Source organism: Trichechus manatus, unplaced genomic scaffold (genome assembly GCF_000243295.1).
Source record: "Trichechus manatus latirostris isolate Lorelei unplaced genomic scaffold, TriManLat1.0 scaffold00080, whole genome shotgun sequence".
In the NCBI taxonomy this organism is placed as follows: domain Eukaryota; kingdom Metazoa; phylum Chordata; class Mammalia; order Sirenia; family Trichechidae; genus Trichechus; species Trichechus manatus.
Window position 1 is genome coordinate 336395 of NW_004444016.1, and position 14417 is coordinate 350811.

Genomic DNA, 14417 nt, shown 5'->3' on the forward strand with positions numbered 1-14417 from the left:
TGTTGATCTTTTCAAAGAACCATCTTTTGGTCTTGTTAACTCTTTCAGTTGTTTTTCTGTTCTCTATTTCATTTAATTCTTCTCTAATTCTTATTATTTCGTTTCTTCTGACGCCTGAGGGCTTCTTTTGCTGCTCTCTTTCTACTTGTTCAAGTTGTAGGGTTAATGTTTTGATTTTGGCCCTTCTTTTTTGGATATGTGCATTTATTGCTATAAACTGACCTCTGAGCACTGCTTTTGCTGTTTCTCAAAGATTCTGGTAGTATATGTTTTCATTCTCATTTGACTCTATGAATTTCTTTATTCCATCCTTAATTTCTTCTATAACGCGGTATTTTTTGAGCAAGGTGTTGTTCAGCTTCCATGTGTTTGATGTTTTTTTCCTTGCTTTTTCTGTTATTGGTTTCTACTTTTATGGCTTTATGGTCAGAAAAGATGCTTTGTAATATTTCGATGCTTTGGATTGTTTTACTGCTGCCTTTATGGCCTAATACATGGTCTATTCTGGAGAATGTTCCGTGTGCATTGGAAAAGAAAGTATACTTGGCTGCTGTTGGATGGAGTGTTCGGTATATGTCCATGAGATCAGGTTGGTTGATTGTAGCATTTAGATCTTGCATGTCTTTATTGAGCTTCTTTCTGGATGTTCTATCCTTCACCAGAAGTGGTGTGTTGAAGTCTCCTTCTGTTATTGTGGGGCTATCTATCTCTCTTTTCAATGCTGTTAGAGTTTGTTTTATATATTTTGGAGCCATGTCATGGAGTTTGTAAATATTTATTATAGTTATGTCCTCCTAGTATATTGATCCTTTAATCTGTATAGTGTCCTTCCTTATCTTTTGTGGTGGATTTTACTTTAAAGTCTGTTTTGTCAGAGGTTAATATTGCCACTCCTGCTGTTTTTTGAGTGTTGTTTGCTTGATATATTTTTTTTCCATCCTTTGAGTTTTAGTTTGTTTGTGTCTTTAAGTCTGAGATGTGTCTCTTACAGGCAGCATATAGCCGTATGGTGTTTTTTTTTTTTAATCCATTCTGCCACTCTCTGTCTCTTTATTGGTGCATTTAGTCCATTTACATTCAATATAATTATTGATGGGTATGAGTTCACTGCTGTCATTTTGATTTTTTTTGTGTGTGGTGTTGACAGTTTCTTTGTTCCACTTAATTTTCTGTGCTGAGTTGTTTTCTTTATGTATTTTCTTTTTATCTTTTTCATTGTTGTTGATTTTGTATTTGCTGAGTCTTTACGTTTTTCTTGTTTTTTATTTTGATGTGTAGGATTGTTAGTTTTCTTTTTGGTTACCTTAATATTTACCCCTATTTTTTCAGTTTATACCAGTCTTTTATTTCTTTATGTTGCCCTGACTTCCTCTCCATATGAAACATCTATGAGTACATTTTTTAGTCCCTTTTTTGTTCTAATTTTATCATCTTTTACATATTGACATCTTTGTTTCCCTATTTTCAGTGTTTTAGCTTTGATTGATTTTTGTGACTTCCCTCTCTGGGTTTATACCTCGTTGCTCTGTACCGTGTTCTAGTCTTGGTTTGTTATCTGATGTTACAGATTTTCTAATTGGAGGACTCCCTTTAATATTTCTTGTAATTTTGGTTTGGTTTTTACAAATTCCCTGAAGTTCTGTTTATCTGGAAATGTCCTAATTTCTCCATCATATTTGAGAGACAGTTTTGCTGGCTATATAATTCTTGGTTGGCAATTTTTTTCCTTCAAGGCTTTATGTATGTCATCCCATTGCCTTCTTGCCTGCATGGTTTCTTCTTAGTAGTCCGAGCTTAGTCTTATTGACTCTCTTTTGTAGATGACTTTTCGTTTATCCCTAGCAGCTGTTAAGATTCTCTCTTTATCTTCGGTTTTTGCAAGTTTGACTATAATATGTCTTGGTGACTTTCTTTTGAGATCTACCTTATGTAGGGTTCAGTGAGCATCTTGGGTAGATATCTTGCCATCTTTCATGATATCAAGGAAGTTTTCTGCCCACAAATCTTCAACAATTCTGTCTGTGTTTTCTGTTACCCACCCCCCTCCTTTTGGTACTCCGGTCACTCGTATGTTATTTTTCTTGATAGAGTCCCACATAATTCTTAGCATTTCTTCATTTTTTAAAATTCTTTTATCTGATTTTTCCTCAAATAAGTTGGTGTCAAGTGCTTTATCTTCAGTGTCACTAATTCTGACTTCCATTGCCCCAGTTATGTTCCTGTGACTTTCTTTTGAGTTATCTAATTCTGAAATTTTATTGTTAATCTTTTGGATTTCTGATTGCTGTGTGTCTGTGGATTCTTGCAGCCTGTTAAATTTGTCATTATGCTCTTCTCTAATCTTCGTAAGTTCTACTATTTCTTGGTTTTTGGTTTGCCAGCTCTCCTTCCTGATCTCTTGAAGTGTTCTGTATATTAATCTTTTGTATTCTGCCTCTGGTAATTCCAAGAAATTCTTTTCCTCCGGAAAATTTCTTGATTCTTTATTTTGGGAGCTTGCTGAAGCCATCATTGTTTGCCCTTTTATGTGATTGGATATTGAATGTTATCTCCAAGCCATCAGTAAGTTATTATATTTATTTATTTTATGTTTGTTTACTGTGTCCTAGCTTCTTGTTTTGTTTTGTTTTGATGTGCCCAGATAGGCTGCCCACGTGAGCTAGCCCAATTACCAGCGTCCCTGAAGCTCCAACGTCCCGCAACCCGGTGGCCAGACCTGCGACTAAGTACATGAGCCCAGTAGTCCACCCACTCCTCCTGTATGGATTCAACTCACGTGTCCAGGTAGTCGGCCACTAAGTGTGTAGTGCAGGCTGTCACCTACAGTCCTAGACAGTAATGGGTGATTGGTATAGGCACAGGCATCCGGTGGCAGCAGTTGGTCACACAGTGAGCAAGGCAAGTGGCCGATGGCTGCCCCCGAGTGTCCGGGAGGAAAGCATGTCCCTGTTCCCTAGAGCGCGTAGGTGGGTGGGTTTTGCATCTGGACTGTGAGCACCCAGTGCTGTTGGTTGTAAGGACTAGGGGGCACCACTTATTCTCAGGCTTCTGTCGCAGTTGACTGGGTACCGTGGATGGAGCACCAGTCCTCAGGCCTCTGATTTGGGTAGGTGAAGACCTTGCTTAATGGGCAGAGCAGTGTCAAATGTCACAAACCTGTCACTTCACAGCTGAAACAGTTGAAGGTAGACTTCACGTATATACCCTGTTGTACTATGGTAATAAGAGCCTGTGCTGTTGAAATGGGCCCACACAAGTCTCTTCAGGGGGAAAGGCACTCAGAGTCCATGGACCCCTTATGCCTGTGCCTAGACACAGGAGCTGTGCCTACTCTGAGTTCCTGGCTTAGGAGACCTGGCAAATTATTTTTTCCCTTGTTTGTTAATTTGTTCCCTCTCCAAGGCCGGGAGAATGGCTCAGGGCATGTTACAGCTCCGACTTCCGGCCCATGGGACTCACCAGTCGCTGAAGCTGTTCTGGACCCAGTGCAGAGCAGGGAGCGGGGAGGTAAATGGGAAAGAGGTTTTTTCCAAAAATCGGTGTTTTTGAACTGCATGGTAGGCCAGATGCAAGTACTTACTTTTCACCAATCGCGGGCTGCTTTTCACTGGTTCTGGATGGTTGACTAGACTCTCCTCTGCTTGGTCTCTCATGATTTGGAAAATGCCTCCCGAGTGCTACTGCTTGCCTCAGCGCACACCAGGAGCTGATCTGGCCTTTAGGGTGCCGGCTTTCGCTGGGTCAGGTGTGGCAACTCCTCGCTGCTTCCCAGCCGTCTCTCCGGCCCCCTGCCAGTCAGTCAGATTCCTCAACTTTGCCTTTGATGTTCAGGGCTCCTAGATCGTCATATATAATGGATTCATTTGTTTCTTTGGGTCTTTGTTGTAAGAGGGACCACCGGAAGCATCCGACTAGTCCGCCATCTTGGCCCCACCTCACCAAAAGGATTTTATATCTCCATATTCCAATGACTATCATCTCATATGACAATCTTTGTAATTTTAATAGTAGCATGTTTAATTCTTTCCTTAGAACCTGACTGTTTTAGTTATCTAGTGCTGCTACAACAGAAATACCATAAGTGTGTGGCTTTAACAAACGAATTTATTTTCTCACAGTTTAGGAGGCTAGAAATTTGAATTCAGGGTGCTAACTCTGCGGGAAGGCTTTCTCTTTCTTATGACTCTGGAGGAGGGTCCTTGTCTCTTTTTAGTTTCTGTTCCTTGGTGATCTTCATGTGGCTTGGCATCTTTCTTCCCTATCTGCTTTCTCACTTGCTTGTTTAATTTCTTTTATATCTCAAAAAAGATTGACTTAAAACACACCCTACACTAATACTGTCTCATTAATGTAACAAAGAAAACTCATTCCCAAATGGAATTATAACCACAGGTATAGGGGTTAGGATTTACAACACATTTTGGGTAGGGGGAGGAGGGGTACAGTTCAATCCATAACACTCAGTTTTATTGAAGTTGCTTTGAAATTTTTTTGTTTTTGTTTTGTTGCTGTTAATATTTTGTTTAATTTTCTTCTAATTGAAATTTTTTGTTATTTTGAAATGGGTGATTTTTTTGTTTAGGGTTCAGAAATTTTCTTAGAAAACCTAGCTCCAGTCTTACAATAATATATTAGGAAAACATAATTCAGGATATGGAAATTTACTTTCTAGCAATTTTTGGGGACCATATATTGGGGGAAATATATATACATGTTGTATAATGTTAACTGAAGCTTATAAAAATCTCAGTACCTGCATGAAGTTTTTGGCCCAAAGTGCTCTGACATTACTAGGCGCAAATTTGCAGTTTTGGTCTACCTTTTCAAGAGGGGTGTAATATTGCTGATTTTACAATGTAGTCTAAAACATAGTTAGACACTGTTGTGGGTCACACTTAATAAATGGATCTAGTTATTTGTCTTAGATATATTAGTAGTGACAGTCCCCAAGTAGTACCTTCTCGTTTGAGATTTTTGTTTCATCTAGCTCTGAAATGGCTGTAGAAAGGTATGCTTGTGCTTTTTCTTGGCTTTATTGATGAGTTTACTCACTTTTCATTAAATACTACTTGGATTTTACATGCTTACTAGGTTACTCATGAATGTTTATCAGGTACTCATGAAATCTTGCTGAGCTGCTTTTTAATAGTGTTGATGCATCTTAGCACTTTGATGGCATTTTTTATAGGAAGAACAAAATAAAATGCTATGAAAGATACTCCAAATTGGAACTGGGAATTTTGGAACTATGTGGTATTTATCTATTTATCAGTATAACAGAACTTCTCATTCTGTCTCAGCAATTTTTTAGTGCTGCCTCTAGACTAATAGAAATACCTACAGTTCCATTGTTAACTAATTCTATGCAATCAACTTAGTAATGATTTTAGTCTGTAATAATGGTAGTAGTTTGCAAAGTATCTGAGAGATGTTGCTGTTTCCATCAAAAATTCAATATATTTCAAGGCACTTCTTTGGATTTGTAGTGACATCCTAGGGTGCCTCTGTGCACAGTTTGGGAACATGAGAGTAAGCAAATCTTGTCTAACTTCTTTGCTGCCTTTTTTTGAGGCATGTTTCAAATATGGGAAGTGTATATTTTCAGGTTTTCACTTTTTTTGGTTTGCTTCCCTTTCTCTTCTTGAGTCGTCTTTGGCTCCTTTTTCAGCTGTTCTCTTCCTGTGGTATGATTCCTTAACTTTTCTTTCCTTCACTGATTAGCACATTTTTACCTGAGGAAACACTTCTTTGTAATAGTTCTTTCACCACCCATCTGACAGAGAGTATGAGATCCATTCCTGTGCACCCAGAAAAAAAGTAGGCACACACATAAGAGTTATTTATCAGAATTTTAAAGACTGGGTGTTGCCAGGCATTGATGGAGGCCTACTATATACCTGTCCGTGGTGCATGATCGTCCATCTTCTCCGAGTGGATTGCTATTTTCTGATGGCCTTCCTCCACAGCCACTTGTGTGGACATGGAGCTGTGGGCCTATAAACCAGGCCAGGTCTTTATTCTCTGTTGCTGATTTGGCCTATGGATGATTGATAGTTTGCCCCCCAGCTGGCTCCTCATCTCTTACCACAGCTCTGTGAAGATGAGCTCACAGCTGTGGCTAGGCAGTTGAGTGTGGGAACCGGGCTTCATGGAAATTTTGTATGCATAGATTCTTCCCTCTTCTTCCCTTCTGTCGTTGGTGTTACATCCTCGCCATCTCGATCACTTGTTAACATCTTGGTATTTACTCATGAAGTCTTCCCAAAATAAAGAGGAAACAACTGGAGATCTCCTGGTATAGAAATTGTGAATTTGAAAAAGCAATCATACAATCACATAGTCTTTTATTTGTCCTTTTGCATTTGTGTCTTCCTCTCAGCACTTGTGAGAATGGACAGAATTACACGTGACTGTTACTATGTGGTCAGACTGCTTAGTCCTCCTATTAATTCCATGTGGGATAAAGATAACTTTCCACATCGAGAATCTGAACTACATAACCTAGTTGGGATGAGGAGGATTTGCTGGAGACTTAGGGCATACATAGACCTTCCTTCTTCTCACCTGGGCTCAGGGAGTTGGGTGATGGTCAAATATTGGTGTTAATATAAAGCTAGACGGAAAAGTGACTGTAGTGGTCTTAGCTGGATACGTGGGAATTTGTTCAGGGAAGACGTTCTAGACTCTGAGCAAGCCTGCTTGCAGGTCCTATCTGGAGACTCTGTGTGGTAGATTGAATTGTGTCCCCTAAAAATGTCTTCAGTTTGTCTAGGCCATGATTCCCAACATTGTGTGATTGTCCGCCATTTTGTCATCTGATGTGATTTTCCTGTGTGTTGTCAATCCTGTCTCTATGATGTTGGTGAAGTGGGATTAGTGACGGTTATGTTAATGATGCAGGACTCAATCTACAAGATTAGATTGGGTCTTAAGTCAATCTCTTTTGAGATATAAAAGAGAGAAGTGAACAGAGAGACATGGGGACCCTATACCACCAAGAAAGCAGCGCTGGGAGCAGAGCGTGTCCTTTGGACCTGGGGTTCCTGCACGGAGAAGCTCCTAGACCAGGAGAAGATTGATGCCAAGGACCTTCCTTCAGAGCTGACAGAGAGAGAAAGCACTTCCCCTGGAGCTGGTGCCCTGAATTTGGACTTCTAGCCTACTAGACTGTGAGAGAATAAATTTGTTTGTTAAAGCCATCCACTTGTGGTATTTCTGTTATAGCAGTGCTAGATAACTGAGACACTCTGAAACAAGATTTAACACCTTCGATGGCCGTTCATCTTTTAAGATGCTGGTGGGAGGAGTAACCTGAAGTCACTGGAGAATCCAGCTAGTTGCTTGGGATTCCCTGAGAGAGTTCTTTTGAATTATGAGGTTGCTAAATTTATTTCTTGTTGTTAGCTGCCATTGAGTTGGCCCCCAAGTCATGGTGACCCTATGCCATGCACAACAGAATGAAATGCTGCCCAGTCCTTCATCATCCCCATGATCAGTTATAGATCAAACCATTGTGATACATAGGGTTTTCGTTGGCTGATTTTTGGAAGTAGGTCACCAGGCCTTTCTCCCTGCTTCTTCTTAGTCTGGAAGCTCTGCTGAAGCTACTCAGTATCATAGCAACACACAAACCTCCACTGATAGACAGATGATGACTGCAAATGAGATGCATTGGCTGGGAATCAAGCCCGAGTCTCCCACATGGGAGGCAAAAATTCTACCACTGAACCACCAGTTTCCCCAAGTTTACTTCTTAGAGTAGCTTTATCTAGCTTCTTGTTGAGGATGGTCTGCCATGCAGCCTCGGTGCCTCCCATCCAGGCTGCCCAAAAAAGGCCTTGGGCCCAGAGCATCAATGTTAAGGAGGCTGGGAATTGGGCCTCTCACGATTTCTCAGTCCTTTCTCCGTATCAGGGCCCTGTTCTGGGCACACAGTAACTTTCTCTGTCTCTTGGACGTGTGCGGGCACCACATGGCACTCGGTCGACCCCACTTCTCTGTATCTGTTCCCAGCGGGGAGGGAACAGGATCTCTCAACTAAGGCACCAGCCATATGTGCAACGATCTTGCTGGCCATGGTAGACCGGTGCCCACTTGTGAAGCTGATCTCACTCTGTCTCTTCTCTATGTGAGTAAAGCATTACCTATGCACTGCTAGAGTGTGTGTGTGTGTTCTTTGGTTGGCGACCTTGAACCCTGGCATGACACTTCTTAACTTTCCTTTTGTTATTAACAAGACCAGAAAAATATCAGAACTTGACAATATGTAAGTTAAAAAAAATTCCCTGATGTGCTTGCTTTATTTATTCATTAAATTGAAAAATGGTTATTTGTACATTCTCATTCTGATAGTTGATGGCTTTGCTCATGGATGTGTTATTGAGGAATTTAGGCTCTTAGGCCTGTGTAGTGTACTAGGTTGTAGGCACCAGAGTTGATAAGTGAAGCCTTGTAAAACTACTTATTTTTGAGTGGTATGTGTTTTGCCTTGTTTAGTTTTTTATTTTTAGGATGCAGATAAGCTCAAGAATCAGATGTCTAGATATTAAAACCGTAAACCGTTGTATTTAAGAGATACTTAATGGAAATATCTAAGTGGAAAAAATAATATATAGAGCACACTAAATGGTATATCAGTTAGGAGTTCCATACTCATTGCCTTCAAGTCGATGCTGACCCATAGCGAACCTATAGGACAGTAGAACTGCCCCACAGGGTTTCCAAGGCTATAAGTCTGTAGAGTCTGTGGAGGAAGACTGCAACTTCTTTCTCCTGTGGAGCAGCTTGTGGGTTCAAACCACCTACCTTTCGATTAACAGACAAGTGCTTGAACACTGTACCACCAGGGCTCTTGGCTGTAAACAATAGGGTCCTGAACCACAGTGTGCTTGAACACCAAAGGTTTAGTTTTTTCACATCAAGAGAAGTTGAAAAAAGTAGTCATTGCCGTTGTTTCTTTGGGTAAGGAAGTTAAGTCTGTCCAGTTTCTTGGCCTTTTCTTCATGATTCCAAGCTATCTTCTGAAGCTGTAGCAAGTATACTCACATTCTGGGCAGGGAGAAGGAAGAATAAATAGAAGATTTCCACTTACAACTCATTGACCAAGAAAGATACATGGCTACCCTGGGCTGCAAGGGAGTCTGGAATATGTAGTAATTTAACTGGGTACATCACTAAACCAAAAAAAAAAAAAAAAAATCAAACCAGTTGCCATCAAGTAGATTCTGGCTCATGGTGACCCCATGTGTTTGAGTAGAACTGTGCTCCATAGGGTTTTCAATGGCTGTGATCATAAGTAGATCTCCAGGTCTTTCTTCCAAGGTACTTCTGGGTGGATTTGAACTACCAACCTTTTGGTCAGTAGCCGAGTGCTTATCATTTGTGCCACCCAGGGACTCCTGGGTGCGTCACAACCACCAATAAAATTTGACTTCTGTTAGTAAAAATCAATGGGTAAATGAATAGTGGGAAGGCAACTGACATCTCTGCTACAGATACAGTGTTCAAATGTAAAATAGTATTTCTGAAGGAGTCCTTGCGTGGTACAAATGGTTAACATGCTGTGTTGCTAACCAGAGGATTGGAGGTTTGAGTCTACCCAGAAGTGCCTCAGAAGAAAGATCTGATGATCTAGTTCCAAAAAATCAGCCATTGAAAACACTATGGAGCACAGTTCTACTCTGACACATATAATGTCACCATGAGTGGGCAGCTGGTTAATAGTTCAAAAAGTTCTAAAGTGACTTGTTAGAAGATAACCATATTGTTTGTTTGTATGACTATGTAATTTCTTTTTATATCTATAATGTTGTAAATGGGGAAAAGTGGGAGGTTCATGTGGCTTTCTTAGAATTATAAAAGGACAGAAGAATGGAACATTATCTTTCTTAAGGCCCAGTATTACCCCTGATACATTTTAAGATACATTGAATATTGAACTGAAAATCATCTAAGGACATACTATGTCTGAATTGGTGAAAGACGAAGAGGCTTAATGAAACCAAATCATAACACTTCAGATCAGTTATATACTTAGAGAGTTGCACAATGTGTTTTCAATCTTCATAAAGTCAGAGTTCCTTGGGAATGCGTACTGCATTCATAACTTTTGTAAACATTCCAGTCATCTTTGCTCTTGAACTTTCTGTTCTTTTACCCAGTATATTTTCCCAGAAATATTTTTCTGTCACATAGTAAATGAATAGCAGAATGTAGGTGGATGAAAGTGAGTTTTGCTGACTTTCTGTTGTTGTAGAGGAACTTTCTCTTCCAGTTCTTGTTCCAATTCTTAGTCCTCAATATGCATATGAATGCCAGAAGAGTTCTTTAAAGGACAAATGTGGTTTTTTGGCTTTATTTATTTTGTAGCAAGATCATTTCTTCACATACAGAAGTGATCATCTGTCGTCTTCTAGAATTTTCTGTAAATGTTACCATGGGTCATATGAAAGAAAAAGAGTCTTACTGATATTTCTTTCCTTTTTCAATCAATTATGATTATAGGCAATGTCAGCCTACTGTGTCATCTCACAGTGAAACAGCAGCAATTCCAGTTCCTACTCAGATAAGAAATTATCAGCGCATAGAGCAAAATCTGACATCCACTGCTAGCTCTGGCACAAATCTACATGGTTCTCCAAGGTAAGCTAGTACTTTTACTCCTTTTCTATTCTTGTTCTTTTCATTAAAAAAGTGTTGTTGTTATTGAAAGGTCTCATTTTCCAGGGAAGACTTAGTCTCTTGGAGGTAAGACATTATACAAAATTGAATAATGAAAAAAAGTTTTGTAATGAATATACTTAAATAATATTTAAGCATGGCAGGATAATATATGATGGACATGTATATATACATTTGTCCACAAGTGTAATAATTTTTAAGAATTGAGGGAAGAACTTGTTTAAAAATGAAATCTCATTAGTTGTAATAGGTTATTTACATATTTTTATTTCTATACCCTGAGATCCCACTAAGATAGTAGTAAAGTAATAACAAAGTTATAAATGCAAAAAAAAGACAAGTAAAATAAGAATAGATGTTTAGTTGGTGAGGGATTTCTATTAATTTCTGGAAAACAGAAAGAGGATGGAAGAGGAGTAACGGCTTTAGCAGGGCAGATAAAAGTGTGTGTGCAGTTAGAGATTCTGAAAAAATGAGAATCACTGTGTCCCACAGTAGCCTCTGAGAGGCTTACACTCAGAGAACTCAGACGGAATGGAGGGATGGAAGTGAGGCATAAGGCTGAAAACAGAAAACGTGAACCTGGAGGAAATAGGAAGAATGCAAAGAAAAGGAGAAAACATAAAAAAATTAGTACCCTTAGAGATACAGCCACTACCAGACTGTCAGTTTGTTGTACTGCGGTGACTTGCATGTTGCTATGATGCTGGAAGCTATGCCATCGTTATTTCAAATACTAGTAGGATCACCGATGGTGGACAGGTTCCAGCGGAGCTTCCAGACTAAGACAGAGTCAGAAGGAGAGCCTCGCGAATCTATGAAAACCCTATGGAACACAACAGGATGTTGTCCAGTATAGTGCTGGAAGATAAGCCCTTTAGGTTGGATGGCACTGAAAATACACAGTGCCTGCAACAATGGACTCAAGCATACCAACGAGCATGAAGATGGCACAGGACTGGGCACTGTTTTATTCTGTTGTACACGGGGTTGCCATGAGTCAGAGCCAACTTGACAGCATGGAGCAGCAACAACAGAGATAAGATATTGCATCCATAAAATAAGAATGAAATGCCATTGAAAAAGAACAATCGGAAAATTAAAAGACCCTTTTTCGCATTAAAAATATAACAGCTGAAATAAATAAAAAGAAGTGTTGGAAGATAAAGTTAAAGTATCTTAAAAAGGAGACTGAAATAATGAAGATGGAAAATATGAATAAAAAATATTCTTCAAGGATTAATTAATATAGGCATTCCAGAACGAAAGAACAGATAAAATGATGAGGAAGAAAAATTCCAGGAAATAACCAAGAGAAATTCTTCCAAAATTGGAGGATATAAGATTTTGAATTAAAAGGGCCCATCAAATGAGCAGCTGCATGCATGCGAAAAGATCCTAACCATCTGTTGAGATGCAAATTGGAAGAACTTATGTGAAGGGTATTTTAGTAATAGCAGTCAACATTATTAATGCATGTATCCTTTGACCCAAGCACTTAAACTTCCAGTAACTTATTCTACAGATAATAGTCCTTGCCTTCGTGTTAAATGGCATATATACAAACTTGTTAACTGAAGCATTATTTATAATAGCAAAGGATTAGAAATAAGCCAAGTGCCCTCTCATCATTAAGGGACTGATTTCTTATGCTCTATGACAGTGGAACACTGTGCATCTTCCAAAAAGAATAAGGAAGCTTTTTATGTATGTGGTAGAAAAATTTCCAAGGTATATTGTAAAATGAAAAAGCAAAGTGATTAACTGTATTAAGCTTTGGTTCTCAAAGTGTGGTGTGTGATCCCTTTCAGAGGGCCCATGAAGTGAAAACTATTTTCATAGTAATACTAAGACATTATTTGGTTTTGTCATTATTCATATATACACTGATGGTGCAAAAGTGATGACTGGTAAAACTGCTGGTACCTTAGCATGAACCAAGGTAATGGCATCAAACTGTGCTGTTAGTCTCTGTATTCTTCACCACTGCACCCTTACAGTACAAAGGAATGTCCTTGATGAAGCAATAAAAATAATCCTTAAAAATCCTGGCCCTTGAGTGCAATGTATGCATAAAGCAATTTTACTGCATTTTGGAGTAGTTGTCTTAAGGACAAGTGTTTGTAATTATTTTTCATGAATTAATAAATGTCTTAATTTCTAATACAGCAAATATTAATAGATATGTTATATAAGCAAAAACTGTCTGGGGTCCTCAATAATTTTAAAGCGTGTGAAGGGGATTTCTCTTAGCTTTCTGGTGCTGCCATAAGAGAAATACCACAAGTGTGGGTGGCTTTAAAGAAGAGAAGTGTATTTTCTCATAGTTTTGGAAGTTAAAAGTCCAAATCAGGGTCTTGGTCATGTTGATTCCTTCTGTGAGCCTGTCTCCTAGTTTCTGGTGTCTACTGGCATCCTTGGTGTTTCCTGACGTCTTTCTTCCCCCTGTGTCTGTCTCTGTGTCTGTTCTGCCCTTTGTATAACTCAGAAGTGATTAGGGTTAGGACCCACCCTACTTGGGTATGACCAAAATTAACATAACAAAGAAAACTTTATTTCCAAACACATCTACAGATCAGGGGCCAGGACTTTAATACATATTTTGGGGGATACAGTTCAGTTCATAACAAGACAAGACCAAAAGATTGTACGTGGTCGATATATATATTTGTGTAAAAACAGGAAGAAAATAAGAGTTCACTTGTATATGCATAAAGGAACTCTGGAAGGATATACTAGAAACTAAAAATAGTGGTAACCTTGTGAATAGGATGGAGGGAGTACTGGGAATTAGGCAGATAGGATGCAAGTATGGTAGAGAGACTTCACTGTATATAATTTTATGCATTTTGTATTTATCATGTGGCTATATAACCTATTTTTAAAAATTTTTTTTATTGTTGTAGTTTAAATGAAGCTTACATTTCAAGTTAGTCTCCCATACAAAAATTTATACATACGTTGTTATGTGACCCTAATTGCTCTCCCCATACTGCAACAGCACACTCCTCCTTTCTACTGATTCCCCATGTCCATTCAGCCAGCTCCTAACCCTCTCTGCCTTCCCATCTCATCTCCGGACAGAAGCTGCCGGTTTAGTCCCTTATATCTACTTGAGCTAAGAGACACACTCCTCACGAATATCACTTTATGTCCCACAGTCCAGTCCAATCCCTGTCTGAAGAGTTGGCCTTGGAAGTGGTTTTATTTCTGGGCTGATAGAGAGTCCAGGGGCCATGCCTCCCGGGGTTCCTCCAGTCTCAGTCAGACCATTAAGTCTGGTCTTCTTACTAGAATTTGAGTTCTGCTCCCCACCTTTCTCCTGCTCCATCAGGGACTCTCTGTTGCATTCCCTGTCAGGGCAGTCATTGGTGGTAGCCAGGCACCATCTACTTCTTCTGGTCTCGGGCTGATGAAGTCTCTGGTTTATGTGGCCCTTTCTGTCTCTTGGGCTAATACTTTCTTACTTTTTTTTTTTTTAATGTTTATTTATTTTTTTATTGTACTTCAGGTGAAGGCTTACAGAACAAATAGTTTCTCATGAAACAGAAGTACACATGTTGTTTTATAACATTGGTTAACAACCCCACAACCTATCAACCCTCTAACTTCTCAACCTTTTTTTTTTTTGGTGAAAAATACCCATAGCCACAGATACACCATTTCAAAAATTTCTATATGCACAGTTCAGTGACATTGACTACGCTCTTCCAATTGTGCTGTTATTCTCACTTAAG

General features: G+C 39.2%; 1 protein-coding gene across 6 annotated transcripts in view; it reads left to right on the forward strand.

Annotated features, from left to right (window-relative positions):
• The window catches only part of ULK2 (unc-51 like autophagy activating kinase 2), a 204981-nt gene that overhangs the window by 105664 nt on the left and 84900 nt on the right, over positions 1-14417 (forward strand). For all 6 annotated transcript variants that reach the window (XR_002824798.1, XM_004380980.2, XM_023735524.1 and 3 more), the window contains one exon: positions 10504-10641. Coding sequence is in view for 5 of the 6 variants with exons in the window: in XM_004380980.2 (XP_004381037.1) it covers positions 10504-10641 (138 nt within the window). In the remaining variant the exon portion in view is untranslated. The remainder of the gene's footprint in view (positions 1-10503; positions 10642-14417) is intronic.